Below are 20407 nucleotides of genomic sequence, written 5' to 3' on the forward strand. Positions count from 1 at the left end.
TCGGTTTAAAGAACGAAGGCCATAGAGAAACTGAGATATATTTTAACTGATAATTCTTTATTTCTTACTTCGAAGTGTTGGCAACTTGGCATGGTTAGTAATTCAGCTCGCTTTCCACGTTTCGAATCAAAACAAAAATAGAAGATGGCCTACATGTTGAATTATTGCGATTTGACTGGTGATATTGGTTCAGATGCATTTATTGAGATGTCATCTTTAGAGAGTGGTTGCAAAACTTTATCACTAGGAGAGTTTTTTTTTTCCTTTTGAAACACGAGTTTTTAACACGTAAAACCGGACTCGTCCATTATAGTGACAAAAATAAAATTACATTTTGAATCTCCACACAAATGGCGTTCCGACAACAAGAAACACTTTCTCTTACAAAAAAGACAGATCAAGATTTCATTTTCCGGTCCAAACTTCCCGATATCTCCATTCCAAACCACCTTCCTCTTGCCGAGTACGTCTTCCAGAAGTTCTCCGGCGACGGAGACGGCGATTCCACCACCACATGCCTCATAGACAGTGCCACCGGACGTACCTTCACCTACGCCAACGTGCAGATCACTTTACGGCGGATCGCTGCCGGACTCCACAGGCTAGGGATCCGCCACGGTGACACCGTGATGCTCCTTCTCCCAAACTCGCCGGAGTTTGCTCTATCTTTCCTCGCCGCGGTTTACCTGGGAGCCGTATCGACCTCCGCTAATCCGCTATTTACCCAAACGGAGATTGCAAAACAGGCAAAAGCCTCCGCCGCGAAGATGATCATCACGAAACCATGTTACGTCCATAAACTAACAAACCTTCAACAGCTTGGTGCTGTCATCGTTTGTGTAGACGACAGAAATGACGTCGTTTCGTTAGCTGACGGTTCCGTGAGGTTCACGGATCTGACTCAAGCGGACGAGGCAGAGCTTCCGAAGCCTGAGATCTCACCGGATGATACGGTGTCGATTCCGTACTCCTCCGGGACCACGGGACTTCCAAAGGGAGTGATGATTAGCCACAAGGGATTAGTTACGAGCATTGCTCAGAAAGTAGACGGAGAAAACCCTAATCTCAACTTCACCAGAGATGACGTCATCATCTGTTTCCTCCCAATGTTTCACACTTTCACGCACAGCTCGTTGATGCTTTCGGCGATGAGGACCGGTGCCGCGTTATTGATCTTGCCGAGGTTCGAGTTGAATCTGGTGATGAAGATGGTTCAAAAGTATAAGGTCACGGTGGTTCCAATGGCCCCACCGGTGGTTCTAGCGTTCGTTAAGTCTCCGGAGACAGAGAAGTACGACCTGAGCTCGGTGAGGATGATGCTTTCAGGCTCAGCTACGCTCAAGAAGGAGCTTGAAGACGCCGTGCGTCTCAAGCTTCCCAATGCCATATTTGGTCAGGTCAGTTTAACTTTAATGATGCTTACTCTCATAATTATTTTGTACTATTTTTTCATAAATTTAAGTGCAAGGGACTCTACAAAATTGTCGAAATTCGAGAAATGTTGACTATTGAGAATTGACTCATGATTCTTGGATGACTAAAATTACTTGGAGACAGAGCTAGTTGATTTGAATAGATTACATATGACGTCATATGGTAATCAAATGAAGTTTTTTTTTAATCAAATCAAATGAAGTTTAATGTATATTCACAACAATCTCGTGGTCTATATATAATTAAAAATGGTTTAATGATTCACCATATCAAGCTTTAAGACTATTTATGCATTGAGTAGATCATGGGGGAACCAATTCGAAATATAGACAAATTTATTTACTAATTTTTAACACATTTATATTTATATCTTGTATATTAAAACAAAAGTCACGACCTTGATTCATTTGTGATTTTTTAAAAAATAGACCTAATGGACATATTTCTAGAAAATCATGTTACATTTAATCTCTAATCTTATCATTTAAATTTTGTGCTTAACAGAAATTTTTATTGAGCTATCAATAATTGGATTTAAATAATAGATTATCCATTGGATTTATACACAGTATAAATTAAATAGATATAATTTAATGTTGTAATACTATAACTCCATATGTTAATTATTTAAATATTTGTCGATGTTAAATTTTAAAATTATGAAGACTTTTTTTAAATAACAGAAATCATATTATCTAACAATGATTAATATTTACTACCTTAAACCAATGAAAACAAATTTTAAACTATATAGTTTATTTTAAAAATTAAACAAAAACTAAATGTTTAATTATTTACTCGATAATATAAATCTATGAAGCGAAAAGTTTAATTTTTTAAAAAGGTTTCTAAATTTGTGAAATGTTGCAATATTTTTGAATATGACAATAAAATAATATTTTACTAATCTTTATATATATAGTTTCGATTTTAATAATGAAATAATAATCCGAAAATATATATATAGAAGAAGATACAAATACATGTAAAAGTTTGAAACAATCTATTCAATGAAAAAAATATACCGTAAACTTATTATGTTTTAAAAATTGATAGACACATATATATTATAATATATACTAATTTAGAATTGAAAACAAAATGTTTATATAAAAATAAATAAAAACAAAAATCTGCGCGGTTGCGCGGATCGAGGTTTAGTTACTTTTAAACCTACTGAATTGTGAAATCTGACTTAATCTAGTAGTTAATGCTTCAGGTTGGATTATTAGAATATTTTGTTTCAGTTGATTATCTTTGTTATCATAATCTTGGCTACAAATGTCATCAAGCAACCGGATTGTACAGTAACGTACACTTCAGTAACTTCATAATACCAGAACCATAATATTTTGGTTAATTTGTAAAATATAAATTTACCAATACATCAATAAATTTAATGGGGATGCTAATATAGTGGAAACGTCAAATGTTGTCATTTATTTACGCAGCAGATAACGTTTGTTTACGTGTCGCGACCTGCGACTAAACTTGTTATCTGCGATATGCGATTCGTTTACGTGTCTCGTGATCTTCGATCTGCGACCTACGACCAAACGCGCAATCAAAATTCTTTTAGTTTTTAGTCGCTGTTTTCGGGAAATTTGAATCGGAACCTGTGACTGGTGACGGGATCAGTCGCGCGACATCAAAACGAACAACAACCTGCGATTTATGATTGGTCGCATGTCACATGTCGCGCGATAGATAAATAACAAGCTAGGCCTAAATTTCTGTAATATCTAAAAGTAAAACACATTCGAGAGTTTGCTAATTCTTGTCGTTTGCAAAGAACCTCGTTTAAAACCAAATATGGTTCCCGCGGGACTGTGATCAGAAGAAACACTTAGATGAAAGTGGATATGTTACCGGGATGTTGACAAAAAAAAGGATATGTTGCCGGGATGACTAAGTTACTTGGAAACAGAGCTAGTTTGATCCATATTTTAGAGTTTTATAAATTTTCCATTTGTTTCGACATAATCCATGTTTTAGAATTTTCATATATATTAAAAATTATACTCACTCCGTTTCACAATGTAAGTATTTTAGACTAAAAACACTAATATTAAGAAAGTTGATACTTTAAAAAAATAATATTTAATTAATTAGTTTAACCAATTATAAAAAAAATTGATATTATTTGATCGGTTACATTATATCCAATAAATGTAAAAGTTATCTAGATATGGAAATTACTTACATTTTGAAACAAAAAAAATTTCCTTAAACTACTTACAATAAAAAACGGAGGGAATATTAAATTTTAATTATAAATGTATTATTTTGCGTAATAAGTTTTCATAACTTTTAGCTTATCAAAATTCAATTAAAACAATTAATTATAAAAAATGGTTTTAATTGATAAAAATGGTTTGAGATGTAAAAATAAATATATTTTTTTTTGAAATAATGATCATTTTGACAATAGAAGAATATTTTTAACGATATATTTATATTACTTTTTAAGCCTGCTGAAGTTTGGAATTGACTTATTCTAGTAATTGATGCTTCAAGTTGGATTACTGCATATCATGTTTCCATTAATACTAGAACCATAATATTTTATTAAGCAACTAGTTTGTACAGTAACACTTCAGTAAATTAATAATACTAGAACCATATAATATTTTATTAAGTCTTAAATTATAAATTTACCAGTAAATTAATAAATTTACGGGGGAAGTTATCATGGTGAAAAAGTTCGTTTATTAAATTTTGGTAATGACTAAAAAATAAAAATATATTTTCAGAGTTATGGAATGACCGAAGCAGGAACAGTGGCTAATTCCCTGGCATTTGCAAAGCACCCGTTTAAAACCAAGTCTGGTTCGTGTGGGACTGTGATCAGAAACGCTGAGATGAAAGTGGTTGATACCATTACCGGAGCCTCCTTACCACGCAACAAAGCTGGCGAAATATGTATCCGAGGCCATCAACTCATGAAAGGTAAGACTCGTGTTGTGTAAGTTTTGGTTTGTTTAGGAGAAATTAGTTTGATGGGGAAAAATGATGTGATCTTTTAAGGTTATTTGAATGATCCGGAGGCTACTGCCCGAACCATAGATAAAGACGGATGGTTACACACAGGAGATATTGGTTTTGTAGATGATGACGACGAAATTTTCATTGTTGATCGTTTGAAAGAACTCATCAAATTCAAAGGATATCAAGTGGCTCCAGCTGAGCTTGAAGCATTGCTTATTTTTCATCCTTATATCGAAGATGCTGCTGTTGTCGCGTGAGTTTCAGAAAAAAAAAATATGAAAACTTTCAACTGGAAAAGTCGACTCATGTTCTATCGTTTGTATTAATATTTGGTATTTCAGAATGACGGATGAAGTAGCTGATGAGGTTCCGGTAGCGTTTGTGGTTAGATCGGAAGGATCTCAGCTAACTGAAGATGATATCAAGAATTATGTCAACAAACAGGTACAGTTATGAGATTTCACTTCAATTTGATCTTCAACTTAAGATGTATTAATTCAACCATACGATATGGTCTATATAGGTGGTTCACTACAAGAGAATCAAGATGGTGTTTTTTGTAAAAGCTATACCGAAATCAGCTTCTGGAAAGCTTTTGAGAAAAGTTCTCCGAGCTAAACTGTAAACTGAGTATCCTTAACTTATATAGATAAAAGAGAGTTTCAAAAGTGTGTGTAAGGTCGAACAGTGAAGTCTTAAAGAACTAAGAGCAGCTTCAATGGTGTTTTAGGTGGCTCAGAATTATAGGTAAACTTATTATTATTTTTTTTTGTCCGTTTTTTAAAAAAAAAAAAAAATTTAAAACGGAACCAATTGCGGATTGTCACGTGTCGTGGGACCCACGAATAGTGTAAGGATTCACTACCAATCAGTCATTAATTAAGGATTTTAAGTACCCAATCCTTAACAAAATGTGAATCCTACCAAATATCTTAATATTATTTTGTTAAAGATTCTAGTCTAAAATCCTCCAATGGAGGTGCTCTAAAGAGCAACTACTTATCATCTCATTTGGGTTTTTAGACATGCAATCATGTAAAGACAAGGGTTGTCTACACGCATCTTCTTAAATTCAAGATGACCGTGGTTTTTTTTATAGTTTTGTTAAAATATAATGTTATTGTTCATTTACGGATTTCCCTTCTTGTTTGGAATTAAATAAATATTAATTTATTGAGCCGTGGTGGACTCGATTAGGACTGATCCGGATAAACCAGTGACTCCATGATCCAAAAGGTATTTGGCTTCGCTATCCTGATCAGATATAAAAACAATTAGCTTTAGTTACTCTCATGTGACTGCGTTTGTTTATGCTTTCTATCTGTATAAATGTATAATGTCCCATGAAGACTGATGCGTGTGTCTACAAGGATGTGAACACTAATTTTTTTTTTATAATAAAAGAGTTTATTTTTATAGAGCATCCACATAGACAAAAATATTCAAAAAATAATCAACCAAATAGATTAAGATTTATCAGTATATTTCCACATCAATAAGAGTTGAGCAAAACAATTAACTGTATGAAAATACCGGTTCAGTAAAAAGTAATTGATTCTCTCTTCGTTAGCTACAAGTATTAGACATCTACCTTGGCATGCTTATATCTATTAGAAGATGTATAATAGTCGCTTTTAAATCGGGTTTATATATGGTTAATTAACCAAGTTGACTCTCTCTCAAATGTCTGCTCCAGCGTAAGTCCAAAGAGAAAACAGTTTGGAAAACATTAATGGTCTGATCTTCAACAACGGCTACGGGTAATATAATTAGCTTACAAAAATTCAAAAGGGAACTAATTAATATCAACAAGTTAAATTGTGTCTTTATGGTTGTTTAGCGCATTATGCTAATATAGTCATTTTCAGGATATGATGGCTGTGTACGTGTAGGAGGCGTGAAACTTGAGGTCGATGAGACCAAGTACGCTTGCTATTAGATTCAGCAATGATCCATGAGTTTCTTATAATGAACAAATTGTTGAGTTATAGATTATGATGGGTTTCAAAATATAATAGACCCTGTAAAGACAATGGTCTTCTCAATGCATGTAAGAGTTGAATAGACCTCGATATACGAACGGTGAGGAGTTTATATAATACAAGATTAATTACATAAGATATAATACCAGATCAAGTACATAAGAGTAATTAAGGTAATGATTTGTTAACCTATTTTTCATTTCACTTTCTTTGTCTTTAAGCTCTTGTGGATTCTGATTTTGGATTAGATGCATTCACATTAAACTTGAAAAATTAGAACCACAAATCATTCACTTGAGAGCATAAAGAAGGGAAAGGAGACAATTTCACACTAAAAGTGAAAATTAATCAAAGAGATCATCCTATATTTATAATAAACATTGCTCATGTGTATAACATTAGGTGAAAATCTGAGGTTTCCAAGCATGTGTGTGTCTGTGTGAATCAGATTATGTTTTACAAGAGAATTAACAAAGTGTCTTCACTGAATCCTTCACTTTATTCATAACTCCATCGGGGAAGACATAGATCGTGGAAGAATTAGGAGCAAGCCTAGCAAATGGATTGTTGAAACCACGTCAAAACGATCAAATTTGTATGTATACATGTATGTAGTCTTAGCAAACAAATCAATAAATCGTTGATGCACGAACGAAATAAATTTACAGGACAATATTTGATTTATTTTCTTTGTATTCATGTGGCTAATTAATAGATTTTTTTTTTTGTTTCGTTAAAGTAAGTTTTTATAAAAAAAGTTGTATGACATAGTTGTACAATATACAATGTCCAAAAAAAGTGGTACAATATACATCGCCAGTTGCCCAAAATAAAAGGAAGCAAAACGACCACAAAAAGACCACACATCTTAAATTACTGAAACAATTCTCAAATGTTGGACATGTTGCCATCTTAAATTACTGAAGCAATTCTTAAATATTTTGGCTAAAGGAATCGGAAGCAATTTTCAAACCTGTTGCCATACTGAATTATGTAATCTTTTGGGTTGTGTAACCCTTTTGCTCTATCCTGTTTTTATTTATTTTTACCAAGGTAGAGTATTTCCTAGATTGTAACATCTGAACATCATTAATACTAGGGAATTAAACCCGCGCGAAGCAAGGTAGCTGCATTCTGGAGCAAGGTAAACCTGGGATGCCGTTAGATAAGAGATTCATCACGAGTTTATTGAGTTTATACCTTCTGTGTTTTCAGTTTTCACCAGAAGGATAGGGTAAGCAGCAATGAGAATTTTTCTTCTCTGTAGAAGAAGCTTAGCTTATTTATAAATAAGAATAAAGAAATGAAAAGAGATGAATTGGTTTGCGTTTTGCCTCTAACATAGACGATACACCAGGTTGCAGCATGTGATTTTTGAGTTAGAAACTTCAGAATTGGTTGGATCAATTAATAGACCACGTACCTGGACAGCCTTTCAAGCGTATGGTTTTGAGTTAACTGAAGTGCTGAGTAATCTTACAGATTGGAAGATGAATATGGTGTCAAGAGAGGCTAAATGGGGTGCTTTCTTGATTGCTCGAAGCGTGACAAAGGAGATGAGACTTCCGTCCTATGTGGCCCAGGGTAGTCCTTCTTGGTTACAAGGTTTGCTTGCAGAGGAAGGTATGAGGAACATCGTGTAACAGATGATGGTGGAGTTGAAAGTCTATGGTGAAGCTATGTGTTTTTGGAGAGAAGCTGGAGTTTTAGGCTCTTAGCGTTTCTATTTCGCTTTTTAGTGTAGTTTTCAATTTTTGTTGAGGTTCGTTTCTTTTGAATCTTTATGGTGTTTCCGACACTTTCCATTTTCTCAGTTATAAAAAAAATTGGTTTGCGTTTCATGGCCTGATTTGTAAGATTTAAATATAAAGTTTTGGCCTTTTGGGTGGTAATTTGCTTAAGAATTTGTCATTTAGTTTGATTTTCGTCTAACCTTTCATTTGTTATGGTTTTCCATAAATTGGTTTCGTAGAAAAAGTTTTCAGTTGTTTTGGTCATTTTGACTTGCCTTATTCTTTATCATAAATAGTAACACTTAAATTATCAGTTAAACTAAAATCATGTTAACCAATTTTTATAGTAACAATCTAGCTAGAGAAGTTTTCATGTCTTGACCATTAATTTCTTACTTATACCATCATCTCTATAGTCTTATATTATAGAACCCTCAACAAACTATAAGTTCTAACATTTTCAAATTTATTAGGCAGAAACAATAAAGTAATAGTTTAAAATTTGTATACTAACTTATTATAATACATAATTCTAACATATATATATTCAAATAAAAAATTAATTAAGTATTCGACCTAAAAATGGTGTCCAACGTCTGTGATGAAGGGATGATCATCTCATATAGAACAAGCTTATGGGGGGACAGAAAATGGCTTCTCATAGGAGTGTGTATTATTTTCAGTTTTGAGCTTCGCGTAGATGCAGATTTGATTTATGCTCGCATAATCTTTGATTCACAATTGTTATAAAAGTTTATGGTGTGTGATCATTATGATTTAAACTTATGGAATAAGAGAGAAGAGTCTCAGCATACCTTACTATTGGCACACATGTGTTTATCTGGATAGGTTTGCAGGTAGTTTGTAGGGATTAAATATGTTTGCATGTTACTCTCTTTTGGCAATATCTATATGGGTTACTTGACCAAACATTTTCTCTTTTTGTTTGAAGGAACTTGGAAAAGTCAGCGAAGCCTAAGCTTATGAAGCTAATTGATGAAGCGTCGCAGAATACACATGCAAAACACTAGGAGGAGAGGAGCTGACAGAAGTGTTTTTTTTCAGAAAAAGAGAGGGGAGAGAGCTAGAGAGAGTTCACCTCATGACGTCTCTTAGAAATGCTGCAAGGTCCACAAAAAGACTTCAGAATAGAAAAAATTGTCAAGAGTTAGTAACTTTCTTGATAGGTTTTTACCATTGCCCTTTCAGTACATCAATTTTAAAAAAAACATTATTACAATTTAAAACTTTTACATTATAAGAGGGGTTTATGGAACACCAACCTTCTCTGTTAGCGGGTTCGAATTTGTGGACACAACAGCTTTTAGGAGGTTTTACATTATAAAACTTCTTTTTAGATAATGAATAATTTAGTATGTATATATGTTTCTAATACTGAAAACATATATTATACCTACTAAAAAGAGTTAATGCAAATCCTGAGAAAATATGTTGGTAATTTGTAAGTATTATTTTATGATATTTTGGAGCATTCATTTTCTATTTTTCAAGGACAAACTATATCTGTTTGTGGATATTTATCATGTTTGTTCAGTACTTCACCACCGTTAATTATCGGGTTTCAATTTGAGAAGATATATGATTACTACAAAATAAAATCAACTACTCTATTTAATCAAGTAAATAATTTTCTTGGGAATTTTGTTTTCTTGGATTAGACATCCATTTCTTAATTACACATGACACATTTGAACTATATATATTAACAATACATCAATGCTTCATAAATTGTCTTTGTAGCTAACAATACATCAAATAGTTATGGTTTTCTATTTTTTATTAGTTTAGCCTAGATTTTGGTGGTAAAAAAAAGAAAACAATTACGGAATTCATTTTTTCAAATTTTTGTTGATGTGATTTGAAAAAACATAAAAAACATAAACATATTTTTTACTCAAATATAATAATTCATAAATTATAACCTAACATGTTCTTTATAAATATTAAACAAAAACAATTAATATCTTATTTTATGCTACTTGCTTATTTAAAAAATAAAATAAAATAAATTGGATTTTCTTCTGATTTTTTAATTTATAAAATTTAAGAAAAATTATATTAAAAATATTTTGAACACAATGAAATAAATATATTTGTTTTCATATAGTAACAAATATATAATTTATAAAATAAAAAGAAATAGTCAAATATGTAGTAAAAATAGTGAAAATTAAAATTAAAAATTTAACAAAAATTTCATGGAAATTTTAAATAGGCTAGGGCAGGTCCGGCCCTAGTCTATTAATATAAAGTAGACCTTGATTCTCTTCTCCTATTGCCAGCTAAGAAAATAGGCCAAGGAGAATCCGCCACGTGTCCATTCTTTAAAACACTCGACGTGCTTTGTTTTTTAATTGCGGGGTTAGAGCACCCGCAATGGTGTTACCCAAAGAGGAGTCCTTAGAATAAGTGTATTTTGATTTTTTAAGTATTAATTTTTTTTTCTTTTTCAGATAAAAAAATATATATATCATCCAATCGTGGATCGCCATATGTCGTGGGGACTTGCAAATAGTGCAAGGATTTACTAAGAAAGATTTCTTATTTAAAAATTTTAAGGATTGAATCCTTAGCTTTGGTGGGGTCTACTGATTATTTAATTTTTTTTTAAGGACTCCCATTGCATTGCACAGCAAAGATGCTCTTACGAAGTTTGCTATTTGGACCGGTCAAACCCATTGCACAAACCCGATAAGCACCTTCTTCGTCTTCAACATTTCTCCTCTGGGATTTCTAGGATTCATGGCCTTCTTCACCTTCTGCTTCCAAACCCGTCCGTGGAGTTTATGGAAGGTGATGGGCGACGACTATTTATGGAGAATCTCCGGAGCAATCCGTTCGTGTCGTTTGGTTTGGATTTTTTACGCCGGGTAAGGAAAATTGAAACCATTATGAAATGCAATCTATCATTGTCATTAACGACCATAAATCTTTTATCCCACTCCTAGCACGATTCCTAATTCAGTTCTTAGAAGCAGAATGGCGAACTCATCATTTCTCCTTGCTGACTTCGAAGCCACCTTCCAAATCTGTCTGCTCAGATTTTGGAAGGCCATGAATGAGAAAAGAGACGGCGAGCGTATGGGCGTCGATATGCTTCTTCTTGACTCGAAGGTATCTCCGGCTTGAAAAACAAAGCTTCCATTTCCTTTGAGATTTATAAGTACCGATTGGATTAATCATTTGAATAGTATGTTATGTGCTTCGTTACAATTTTGTGTTATGCGTACATTCAAATGTTGTCGTGTCTGAATTTTTGCAGTCAAAAGGATATGATTTTGATGTCTGATGTTCTAACACTAGCACATGATCCGTATCTCTACCACAGTAAGAAATGAGAGTGTGTAGTCTTCACAAACAAACAGAGATGCTACATAACCAGGTACGAGATTTATGTTTATGTTTTGAATTGATTATAAAGTTTCTATATGTTTTTCTAAATTTTATATCTCCAACCCCTTGAACCATATTAATTTAGGTGAATTTGATTTGTTTGTCTTCTCTTAACTTTGTATGTATATAGTTTCCATGTTTTTGAATAGACCATGACTTCAAAAGTTGAGACATGATATTAAGAAGTTCTCGGATGATTGGGAGACATGGGCTAGCTGTGAAAGTGAAGATGAAGCAGCAGAATAACTGAAACCGTGAGGGGTGGAAGTCTCTCATCTGAGGTCTTGCGACGGAGCATTCAAAATTTTACTCCGGGAACCATCAAGGAAAAAGGTTATGCATGTCTTCCTTAAGAGTGTTTCTGCAAAAGGCATTGGAGAGGCATCTTAATCCACACCTTAAAAATTTTACTCCGGGAACCATCAAGGAAAAAGGTTCTGCATATCTTCCTTAAGAGTGTTTGTGCAAAGGGCATTGGGGATGCATCTTAATCCACACCTTTATAGAGTAACCACACGTAGAAACGTGGCTCTGTAAACTTTTAATTAAAAGCGTCTTACTTGCTAGAGTAACCACACGTTGAAACGTGGCTCTATAAACTTTTAATTAAAAGCGTCTTACTTGCTATGTGGTTAGAGAAGTAATGAGGTGTTAAAGACAGTTCAAAGGAAAAATAGTTCATGATTCTTCTAAAATGATAGGTCTACCTATGTAAGAACTCATCTTAACTAAATTAATATCTCTCCATTGTTCATCCCATATTTTCAATTGCTCTTGAGGCCATGGATTTAATATGAATTGCAGATCCAGATTTTTTCATTGGCAATGATCGACAGTTACAACTGAGATACAAATAAAATGTATATAATTGCAAAATACAGATGAAAAATGTAATAAATGACAAGATATAAGAATATAAATGAAAGTAAAATGATATAAATATATATAAGTATATAATACCAAAATAAAAAGAATACATCCAGTTTGAAATTATCTCAACCATCAAATTATAAAGTTTATTTAATTGTAACAAGACTGAAATTGAAGATTCTAGCATCAAATAATTTTATCCAAAAACATAATAAAAAAAAAAACAATCATGAACATAATAATTCAAGGCACATATATAACCAAATTCTTCCAAAATAGAATAATTTTTAAATAAAATATACAAATGTTCCGCGCGAAGCGCGGACCTACTCTAGTATAATCTAAATTTTATTTATTTGCTATATCAACCGTAAATATTAACAAACATAATTTAAATTAAAATACTAATGGAAGTGTAATTATATATTTTAAAGCAATAGCTTTAATAAATAGTTAACTTTCCTACGATTACTACTTAACTATTAAAATATTGACAATCCTGATGAATATCAACAGAAAGATGGTCCACCCACCAACTACATAGCAATACGCCAATGCTTTATATATAGGTATCCTGGCCCCACGGAAGTGGTCCAGACTAGTTATGTATTGTCGCGTGTCGATCCCATGTCTCTGGCGAAGCTGAAATAGTAATTTCCTAGTGACTGGAACTCGAACCATGGTGACTTCACTGTATTGGGCTTTTACCCTAAGTTAATCACCACTAGACCACAAACCCTGGTTAGACGTTACATTTCAGTATTTCGAAAAGATTTTTTATTTTGAATATGAACTCTGAAGAGTTAGATTCTCCACATAAATGGTGCTACAACAACAACAAAAAACACTTCCTCTCACAAAAAAGACAGATCAAGAACCATCTAAAGATTTCATCTTCCGGTCCAAACTTCCCCATATCTCCATCCCAAACCACCTTCCTCTCACTGACTACTGACTACGTCTTCCAGAGATTTTCAGGGGAGATATATGACGATTTCACAACCACGTGTCTCATAGACGGTGTCACCGGACACATCTTTACCTACCCCAATGTACAAATCACTTTAAGGATGATCGCTGCCGGAATACACCGCCTTGGGATCCGCCACGGTGACACGGTGACACGGTGATGCTGCTTCTTCCGAACTCGCCGGAGTTTGCTCTCTCCTTCCTCACTGTCGCTCACCCTGGAGCCATTTCCACCACCGCAAATCCGTTCTATACAGAGTCAGAGATAGCAAAACAGGCAAAAGCCTCCGGCGCGGAGATGATCATCATGATGCCATGTTACTGTTGAGTTTGAATAGAAAATTTGGGGTATTGTTGGGCTTTAATTAATTAAAGGAAACAACGTTTCAGACAAAACGTGTCGGTTATGAGTCAACATATGCATTGATTAAAAGACACCGCTCCACTTGAGTCAATATATAAAGGGATTAAGTGCAATACGAGATGAGAGGGAAAGAAAAGAGAGAGATAAGAGAGAAGATTATTGAGAATCAGTTGGATTTAATCTTTCTTCCCCATAACAAATTTCTAAAGGAAACCCCAAAGTAAATTTTGCTAGGGTTTCGGTATGAGTGTGTTGTACGGAGATCGATAGTTGCATCCTCAAGATAGACGTCCATGAACTACACACACCATTGTAGGGACGAAATTCTGTCTTAAGAGATTGCTCAAATAAGCCTCCATCAAATGACGATTAAGTTGTGAAAGGAAGAAAGGTAATCATCTTATTTATAAGGGTTTATAAATTGAGTAATATCTATAAGGGTTTATAAACTCAAACGTATTGAGTAGGTGAAATTGATATGCATATGTACTTTGGATTAACAATCTAAGACTGAATTTTACTTGTTCTTTTCAAAGAAAGCAAGATGGATGAATTGAATGCAATTGTGATGAGTTTGTATTCCAAAGAGTGAATTTCAAAAGACAACAACAAAAGATGTTGTTTTATTTCACAACACTAAATCTGGGACAATGGTTGACTTTTGAAAGACCAGATTACCTGTAGAAGGTTATATTCCTGATGAAATTATTAAAACATCAGAGATATGGATACAAAAAGAGTTTTTGTGCAAGAACTATATTCTTAACGCTTTGGACGATTCTCTCTATGATGTTTATCATCTATTCCAAACTTAAAAACAGTTGTGGGAATCATTAGAGAAGAAATATAAGTCTGAAGTTGCAAGCGTTAAGACATTCATCGTGGGAAAGTTTTTAAACTTCAAGATGAGTGACACTGTTTCTGTGGTGAAACAAGTGAAAGAAATTCTAAGTCATTTTTCATGAAATATGGGATTGACTGCTATAATTCTTCGAATTAGAGTGAAACAAGAGTCAAATGGTACGTTATTCACTTACTCAGTGTCATTATGGAAAAAAAAATACAATGGAAAATCAAGATGTATAGACGTAGACATGCATGACAATTGCTTTTCAATGGGGTGATAGCATTGGATTACATTAGATCAAAGGATAACTTGGTTGATACTTAGACCAAAAGTCTATCTAAAAAGCAAGTTGTATTCATTTCGAGGGGAATGAGTCTCAAGCCAACACAATGAGTCATTACTTGATGGAAACCTAACCTAGCAACATTGGAGATCCCATGGTCTAGGTTCAATAGGAAAACTAGTTGAGGAAGACTCAATAATGTATCTTACAAATTTCTCATTCCTATGAAATAATAATGCGTATCCATTGATGATTAAGGGTTGAAAAATTTATTCTTAATAATGTTAGTATCTTTTGTAGAAGAGAGATAGAATGGACTATCTTTAACTAACATTATCTATATGGAAGTGGTGTCGGGTCGCACCTACGAATTTATATGGCTAAATTCTCTAGAGCTCTCACGAAGTCATGATATGTTCAGGACCAAAATAAACACAACCGTATAAACTAGAAATGAGCTGATGAGATGTGTTTCAGTTATTGTCTTGGTTTACTATAAAATGTGGTTAATTCAAGACTATAGTTCATTACCCACAAAATAAATCCGATAAGTTGTTACTAGGAAAGGTTTAAGTCCAAAAGACACCTTTTTCGATGCATATTGATTGTATTTTCTCAGAAATATTTGAACTTATTTTCTATTCAAATGTGGGGTATTGTTGAGTTTGAATAGAAAATGTGGGGGTATTGTTGGACTTTAATAAATTAAAGGAAGCAACGTTTCAGACAAAACGTGTCGGTTATGAGTCAACATATGCATTGATTAAAAGACACCGCTTGAGTTAACGTATGCGTTAATTAAAGGCACCACTTGAGTCAATATATAAGGGGATCAAGTGCAATACGAGATAAGAGGGAAAGAAAAGAGAGAGATAAAAGAGAACATTATTGAGAATCAATTGGATTTAATTTTCTTCTTTCCCATAACAAATTTCTGAAGGAAAACTCAAAGTAAAGTTTGCTAGGGTCTCAGTACGAGTGTGTTCTACGGAGATCGAGAGTTGCATCCTCAAGATAGACGTCCATGAACTACATACACCATTGTAGGGATGAAATTCTGTTTTGGGAGATTGCTCAAGCTAACCTCTATCAAACAACAATTAAGTTGTGAAAGGAAGAAATGTAATCATCTTATTTATAAGGGTTTATAAATCGAGTAATATTTATAAGGGTTTATAAACATGAGAAAGTGTTTTAATCGTTTGTGTAGACGAAGATGTTCCGTTTGCTGATGGTTGCGTGAGTTTCACGGAACTGACCCAAGCAGACGAAACAGATCTTCCTAAACCGGAGATCTCGCCGGAGGACACGGTGTCCATACCCTACTCTTCCGGGAGCACGGGGTTTCCGAAGGGTGTGATGATCACTCACAACGGACTAGTTACGAGCATTGCTCAGAAAGAGAATAAAAAATCAATTATTTTAAAAAACATAGGCACAAAATCATCATAAGACAAAGCCTTGTTGCTTTATACCTCCTCCATCATCAATATTACTAATCATATTCACTTTTAATACAAAGCTGTAGTTGAAATAATGTGCAGAGAATAAGGGCATCCATGTAAGAGCATCAATATTTGTAGTTTCCTAAAAATCACTCAAATAATTAAAATTAAAATTCTCAAATAAATAAAATATAAACCAATCACAACATGACATATAAGTATAGAGTTTAGGGGTGGGCATGGGTGCTTGCTCCCACTAATTTTCGGATACTTGCAAGTTACTTGACTTGTTCCATTATTTACTCAAATCCATTAATTCAATCAAAAATACTTGATTAATTGAGTGTGAAGCATTAATATGGGCAATGGAGTGCATGAAGACTCTTCAATATTCTGATGTAGTGTTTGCAACGGATTGTTCTCAACTGGTGAAGATGGTGTCGATATCTAAAGAATGGCCACCTTTTTCTACACATTTGGAAGAATTTAACCGCATTAAGACTTTCTTCCCTGATTTCCGGATCAGACATATACCAAGAGCACAAAACATCTTGGCGGACAAGCTTTCATGTGGTGCGAGGAGTTCTCCTTCAACTATGTTTTATGTTGATTCTACCCCACCGGTTTGGCTCTTTGAACCGGGTGGTTTAGCTACCTAGTTTTAGTTATTGTTGTCAAAAAAAGAATTGAGTTTATACTTAAATTTAAAAATATTTCAAAGTAAAAATACAATAGATCTTGGATTGACAAATAGATAATAGGCTTCACATTTTAGTAAAGATTTCCTTTTTTTTAAGTACAAATCTCTATTGAATTTTCTTTATAGTAACATAAATGACAACATTTATATTGTGTTTTATAAACATATATATGTTAACAACACCTATTTAATAAATATATTAAGTATAATTATTATATAAAAAACGAGCAGCAACGAGGTTTGATACTTGTCCTCAAACTAGATAGATAGATCCCAAACTAGAAATCCTACTATGGATCCGAAGAACGGGTAAACAAAGGTCTAGGAGATGATCACGAATGAAGAAGGATCAACTCGAAAGACAGAGTTCGTATGCAAAGTTCTTTGTAACTTAACAATGGTTGCTTGAGAGATAAGTAATAGGTTAAGAAGATAGTTTATTGATTGTATGTCTAAAAACTTTGCCGTGAGGCTACATATATAGTAAAACCAAAGAGAAGCTTAACCTAGCTAGGAAAAGGAAAAAGATATAAAGCCAATCATAAATAGGAAAACTAACAATTAGATAACCGTAACTATGATATGTGACTTATCATGTCACAATACTCACTCCTTCAAATCATAACTGTCCTCAAGTATGGAAATCTGGAAATGCGGGAACTTGGCAATGAAGTCTTGATAAATCTACGCAGGTTCTTTTCTAATTCCTACTTCATTGAGGTAATGAGGCAGTGTCGGAGTTGAGTGTGGCAGGTTAGGACAGAACTTCAGTTTTTGCAGTGTTTGGTCAGTAGCTGGTAAAGAACTTTTGCCAAGAAGATAAGGCATGTGAACCGGTGGTGGCTGTTGAGGTAGGATGGTTTTGTCGATCTCTCGTAAGTGAAGCATAGCAATTTGCGGTTCTTGAAAGATTTGCTTGTTTAAACTGCCTCCGGTGATGATTTTGGAGCGGTTCGGTGTTGTTCCCCTGAGGACATGTTTCAGACCTTGAAATTTAAACTCCATTCGTAGGTGCAGAAAATCCCACAAGATAGGTCCCAAAGTGGAGAGCCATTCCACGCCCAGTACTAGATCACCACAGCCCAAAGGTAGTGTTCTTATTTCGGTTTTGAATTTGTAACCCTGCATCTTCCACGCGAAATTACTGCACTTGTACTGAGTAATCAAGTCGCCACCTGCTGCAACAACTGACGCTGGTTTGATTGGCTTCAGATAGCAACCCAATCCTTTAGCGATTTGTAGATCGAGAAAGTTATGTGTGCTGCCGGGGTCGATTAACATTTGCAGTTTTATCTTTCCGTAATGACCCATTAGACGCATACAGTTGAATGTCAAGGAACCATTTAAGGCGTGTACAGAGATAGACGTGACCTTGACATCTTGATCGTTGATGGTTGTTTCTCGTAGTTGTTCTTTCAGCGCGACTTTTTTCATCAAACTCTGTTGGATCAGCTTCCAAGAACAAGAACTCAGAACGCCGGTGCATAAGTTGATGACCAGGCATGAATGGTTCTTCACAATACATACACAGACCCTTACGCTTTCGTTCCTGCATCTCTTCGAAGGAAACACGTTTTTCAGGTGCGTTAGGGAGGAGTGGTTTGTTGCTTTGGTTTCCCGTGGTGGTAGTTGCAGTTGGTGTTGTGATGCTGTAGTGGTTCTTGCCTTGTGTGAAGTTTGCTCGTGGAGATGAGTCGAAGGTTGATCGCGGTGTTTTTGTTGGAGTGTGCAACAGAGATAACTCGTGGAGTTTTGCTATTCTTGCTGCTGCTGGTACGGTTGTGGCGTTGAATTGGCGGACATGAAGGGAGGGATGTGGATTCATGTTTGTCAAGAAGATGCTTAGAGTGTGACCTGGAGCAAGTGTGATTCTTGTGCTAGCGCAATCGAAATTCTCTAGATATACATCAATAGAGTCGTTTCCTTTTTTCAAGCTAACTAACTTTGATAAGAGGTCGTCGTAAAGTTCACTGAAACGTTCAGATATTGCAGCAACATATTCTGGCCATAAGGGGAACATGTTTTAACGGTTGGCCATATAGGTGTGGTGCCATTGTAGAGCCTTGCCGATCATATGAAGGGAGGCGAGACAAACCTTTAGTTCTGGTGGAGTACTATCAATTGAGAAGAATTGCTCGCAGCGATAAATCCATTCTCGGAGTACTGAACCATCAAACATCGGGAGTCCAATATTCATCAGTTGTGATGACAAGCTGTTAAGGAGACCCTGGTTTTGATTTTGGTGGTGGTCGTGGTTGCGTTGATCTTTTGTTACGCTCTGTTCTAGAGAAAAACGATCAGGTGGGTCTTGTCGTTGCTCTGTTTCTGTAGCGGTAAGAACAGAGGATGTTTGATCTTCATGTTGTTTTCCTTCGCGTTGGTTGAAGGCTGGTGGGGCATTAGAGAATTATTATTTTTATGATATCTTTGAGTGTGTTTATTTCGCCGCCTAGATCCTTGCGTATATCTTCGGTTTGTTGAGTTTGTAAGGAGAGCAGTTCTTCAATTTTTTTGCTCATATAGTTCAAAGCGGTGGTTTGTCGAGTGTCCATAACTTAGGCCGGAGGACTGTTTTCTCTGATACCACTGAGATAGGAAACCTAGATAGATAGATCCCAAACTAGAAATCTTACTATGGATTCGAAGAACGGGTAAACAGAGGTCCATGAGATGATCACGAATGAAGAAGGATCAACTCGAAAGAAAAAGTTTGTATGCAAGGTTCTTTGTGTGAACTTAACAATGGTTGCTTGAGAGATAAGTAATAGGTGAAGAAGATAGTTTATTGATTGTATGTCTTAAAACTTTGCCTTGAGGCTACATATATAGTAAAACCCAAGAGAAGCTTAACCTAGCTAGCTAGGAAAAGAAAAAAAAGATAAAGCTAAGCATAATAAGGAAAACTAACAATTAGATAACGATAACTATGATATGTGACTTATCCTGTCACACTTCTCCTCATGGTTTAGTTGACAATCATAATCGTCCTCCTTTTGACGAGGTTACAACTTTGTCCCACTCTCTCTCTCCCTATATATATGTTCAGACAGGCTTCTTTGATTTTGTTTCAAGTTGGGATTTTTATTTTACATGTCTGAATATGATGCACATGGTTTATGTAGTTGTTGTTTTTATCAGTTGATTTGGTTCAGACACGCATGATGATATCTTACACGAGTTTTGAATCTGTTGTTCAGCTTCGGACAATCTTCATCACGGGGCTTCCTGATGATGTAAAGGAGAGGGAGCTTCTGAATCTCTTGAGATGGTTGCCTGGTTACGAGGCTTCTCAAGTGAACTTCAAGGGAGAAAAAGCCCATGGGTTTTTCTCGTTTCTCCACGGCTCAGTTTGCATTGGCAGCCAGAGATGCTCTTCAG

The 20407-nt window shown here is 34.8% G+C and overlaps 1 protein-coding gene and 1 pseudogene across 1 annotated transcript; both read left to right on the plus strand.

Moving 5' to 3' along the window:
• The first annotated feature begins 223 nt into the window (after window positions 1–223).
• On the plus strand, window positions 224–5190 carry LOC106397425 (4-coumarate--CoA ligase 4). Its single transcript, XM_013838005.3, has 5 exons — window positions 224–1397; window positions 4188–4383; window positions 4462–4675; window positions 4764–4866; window positions 4946–5190. Exons 1-5 carry the CDS (start codon window positions 351–353, stop codon window positions 5045–5047), a joined length of 1662 nt encoding a protein of 553 aa, XP_013693459.1. The 5' UTR covers window positions 224–350; the 3' UTR covers window positions 5048–5190.
• A 2850-nt stretch (window positions 5191–8040) lies between these two features.
• LOC106399510 lies at window positions 8041–17586 on the plus strand (annotated as a pseudogene).
• Window positions 17587–20407: the final 2821 nt, after the last annotated feature.

Source organism: Brassica napus, chromosome C5, assembly GCF_020379485.1.
Source record: "Brassica napus cultivar Da-Ae chromosome C5, Da-Ae, whole genome shotgun sequence".
NCBI lineage: Eukaryota > Viridiplantae > Streptophyta > Magnoliopsida > Brassicales > Brassicaceae > Brassica > Brassica napus.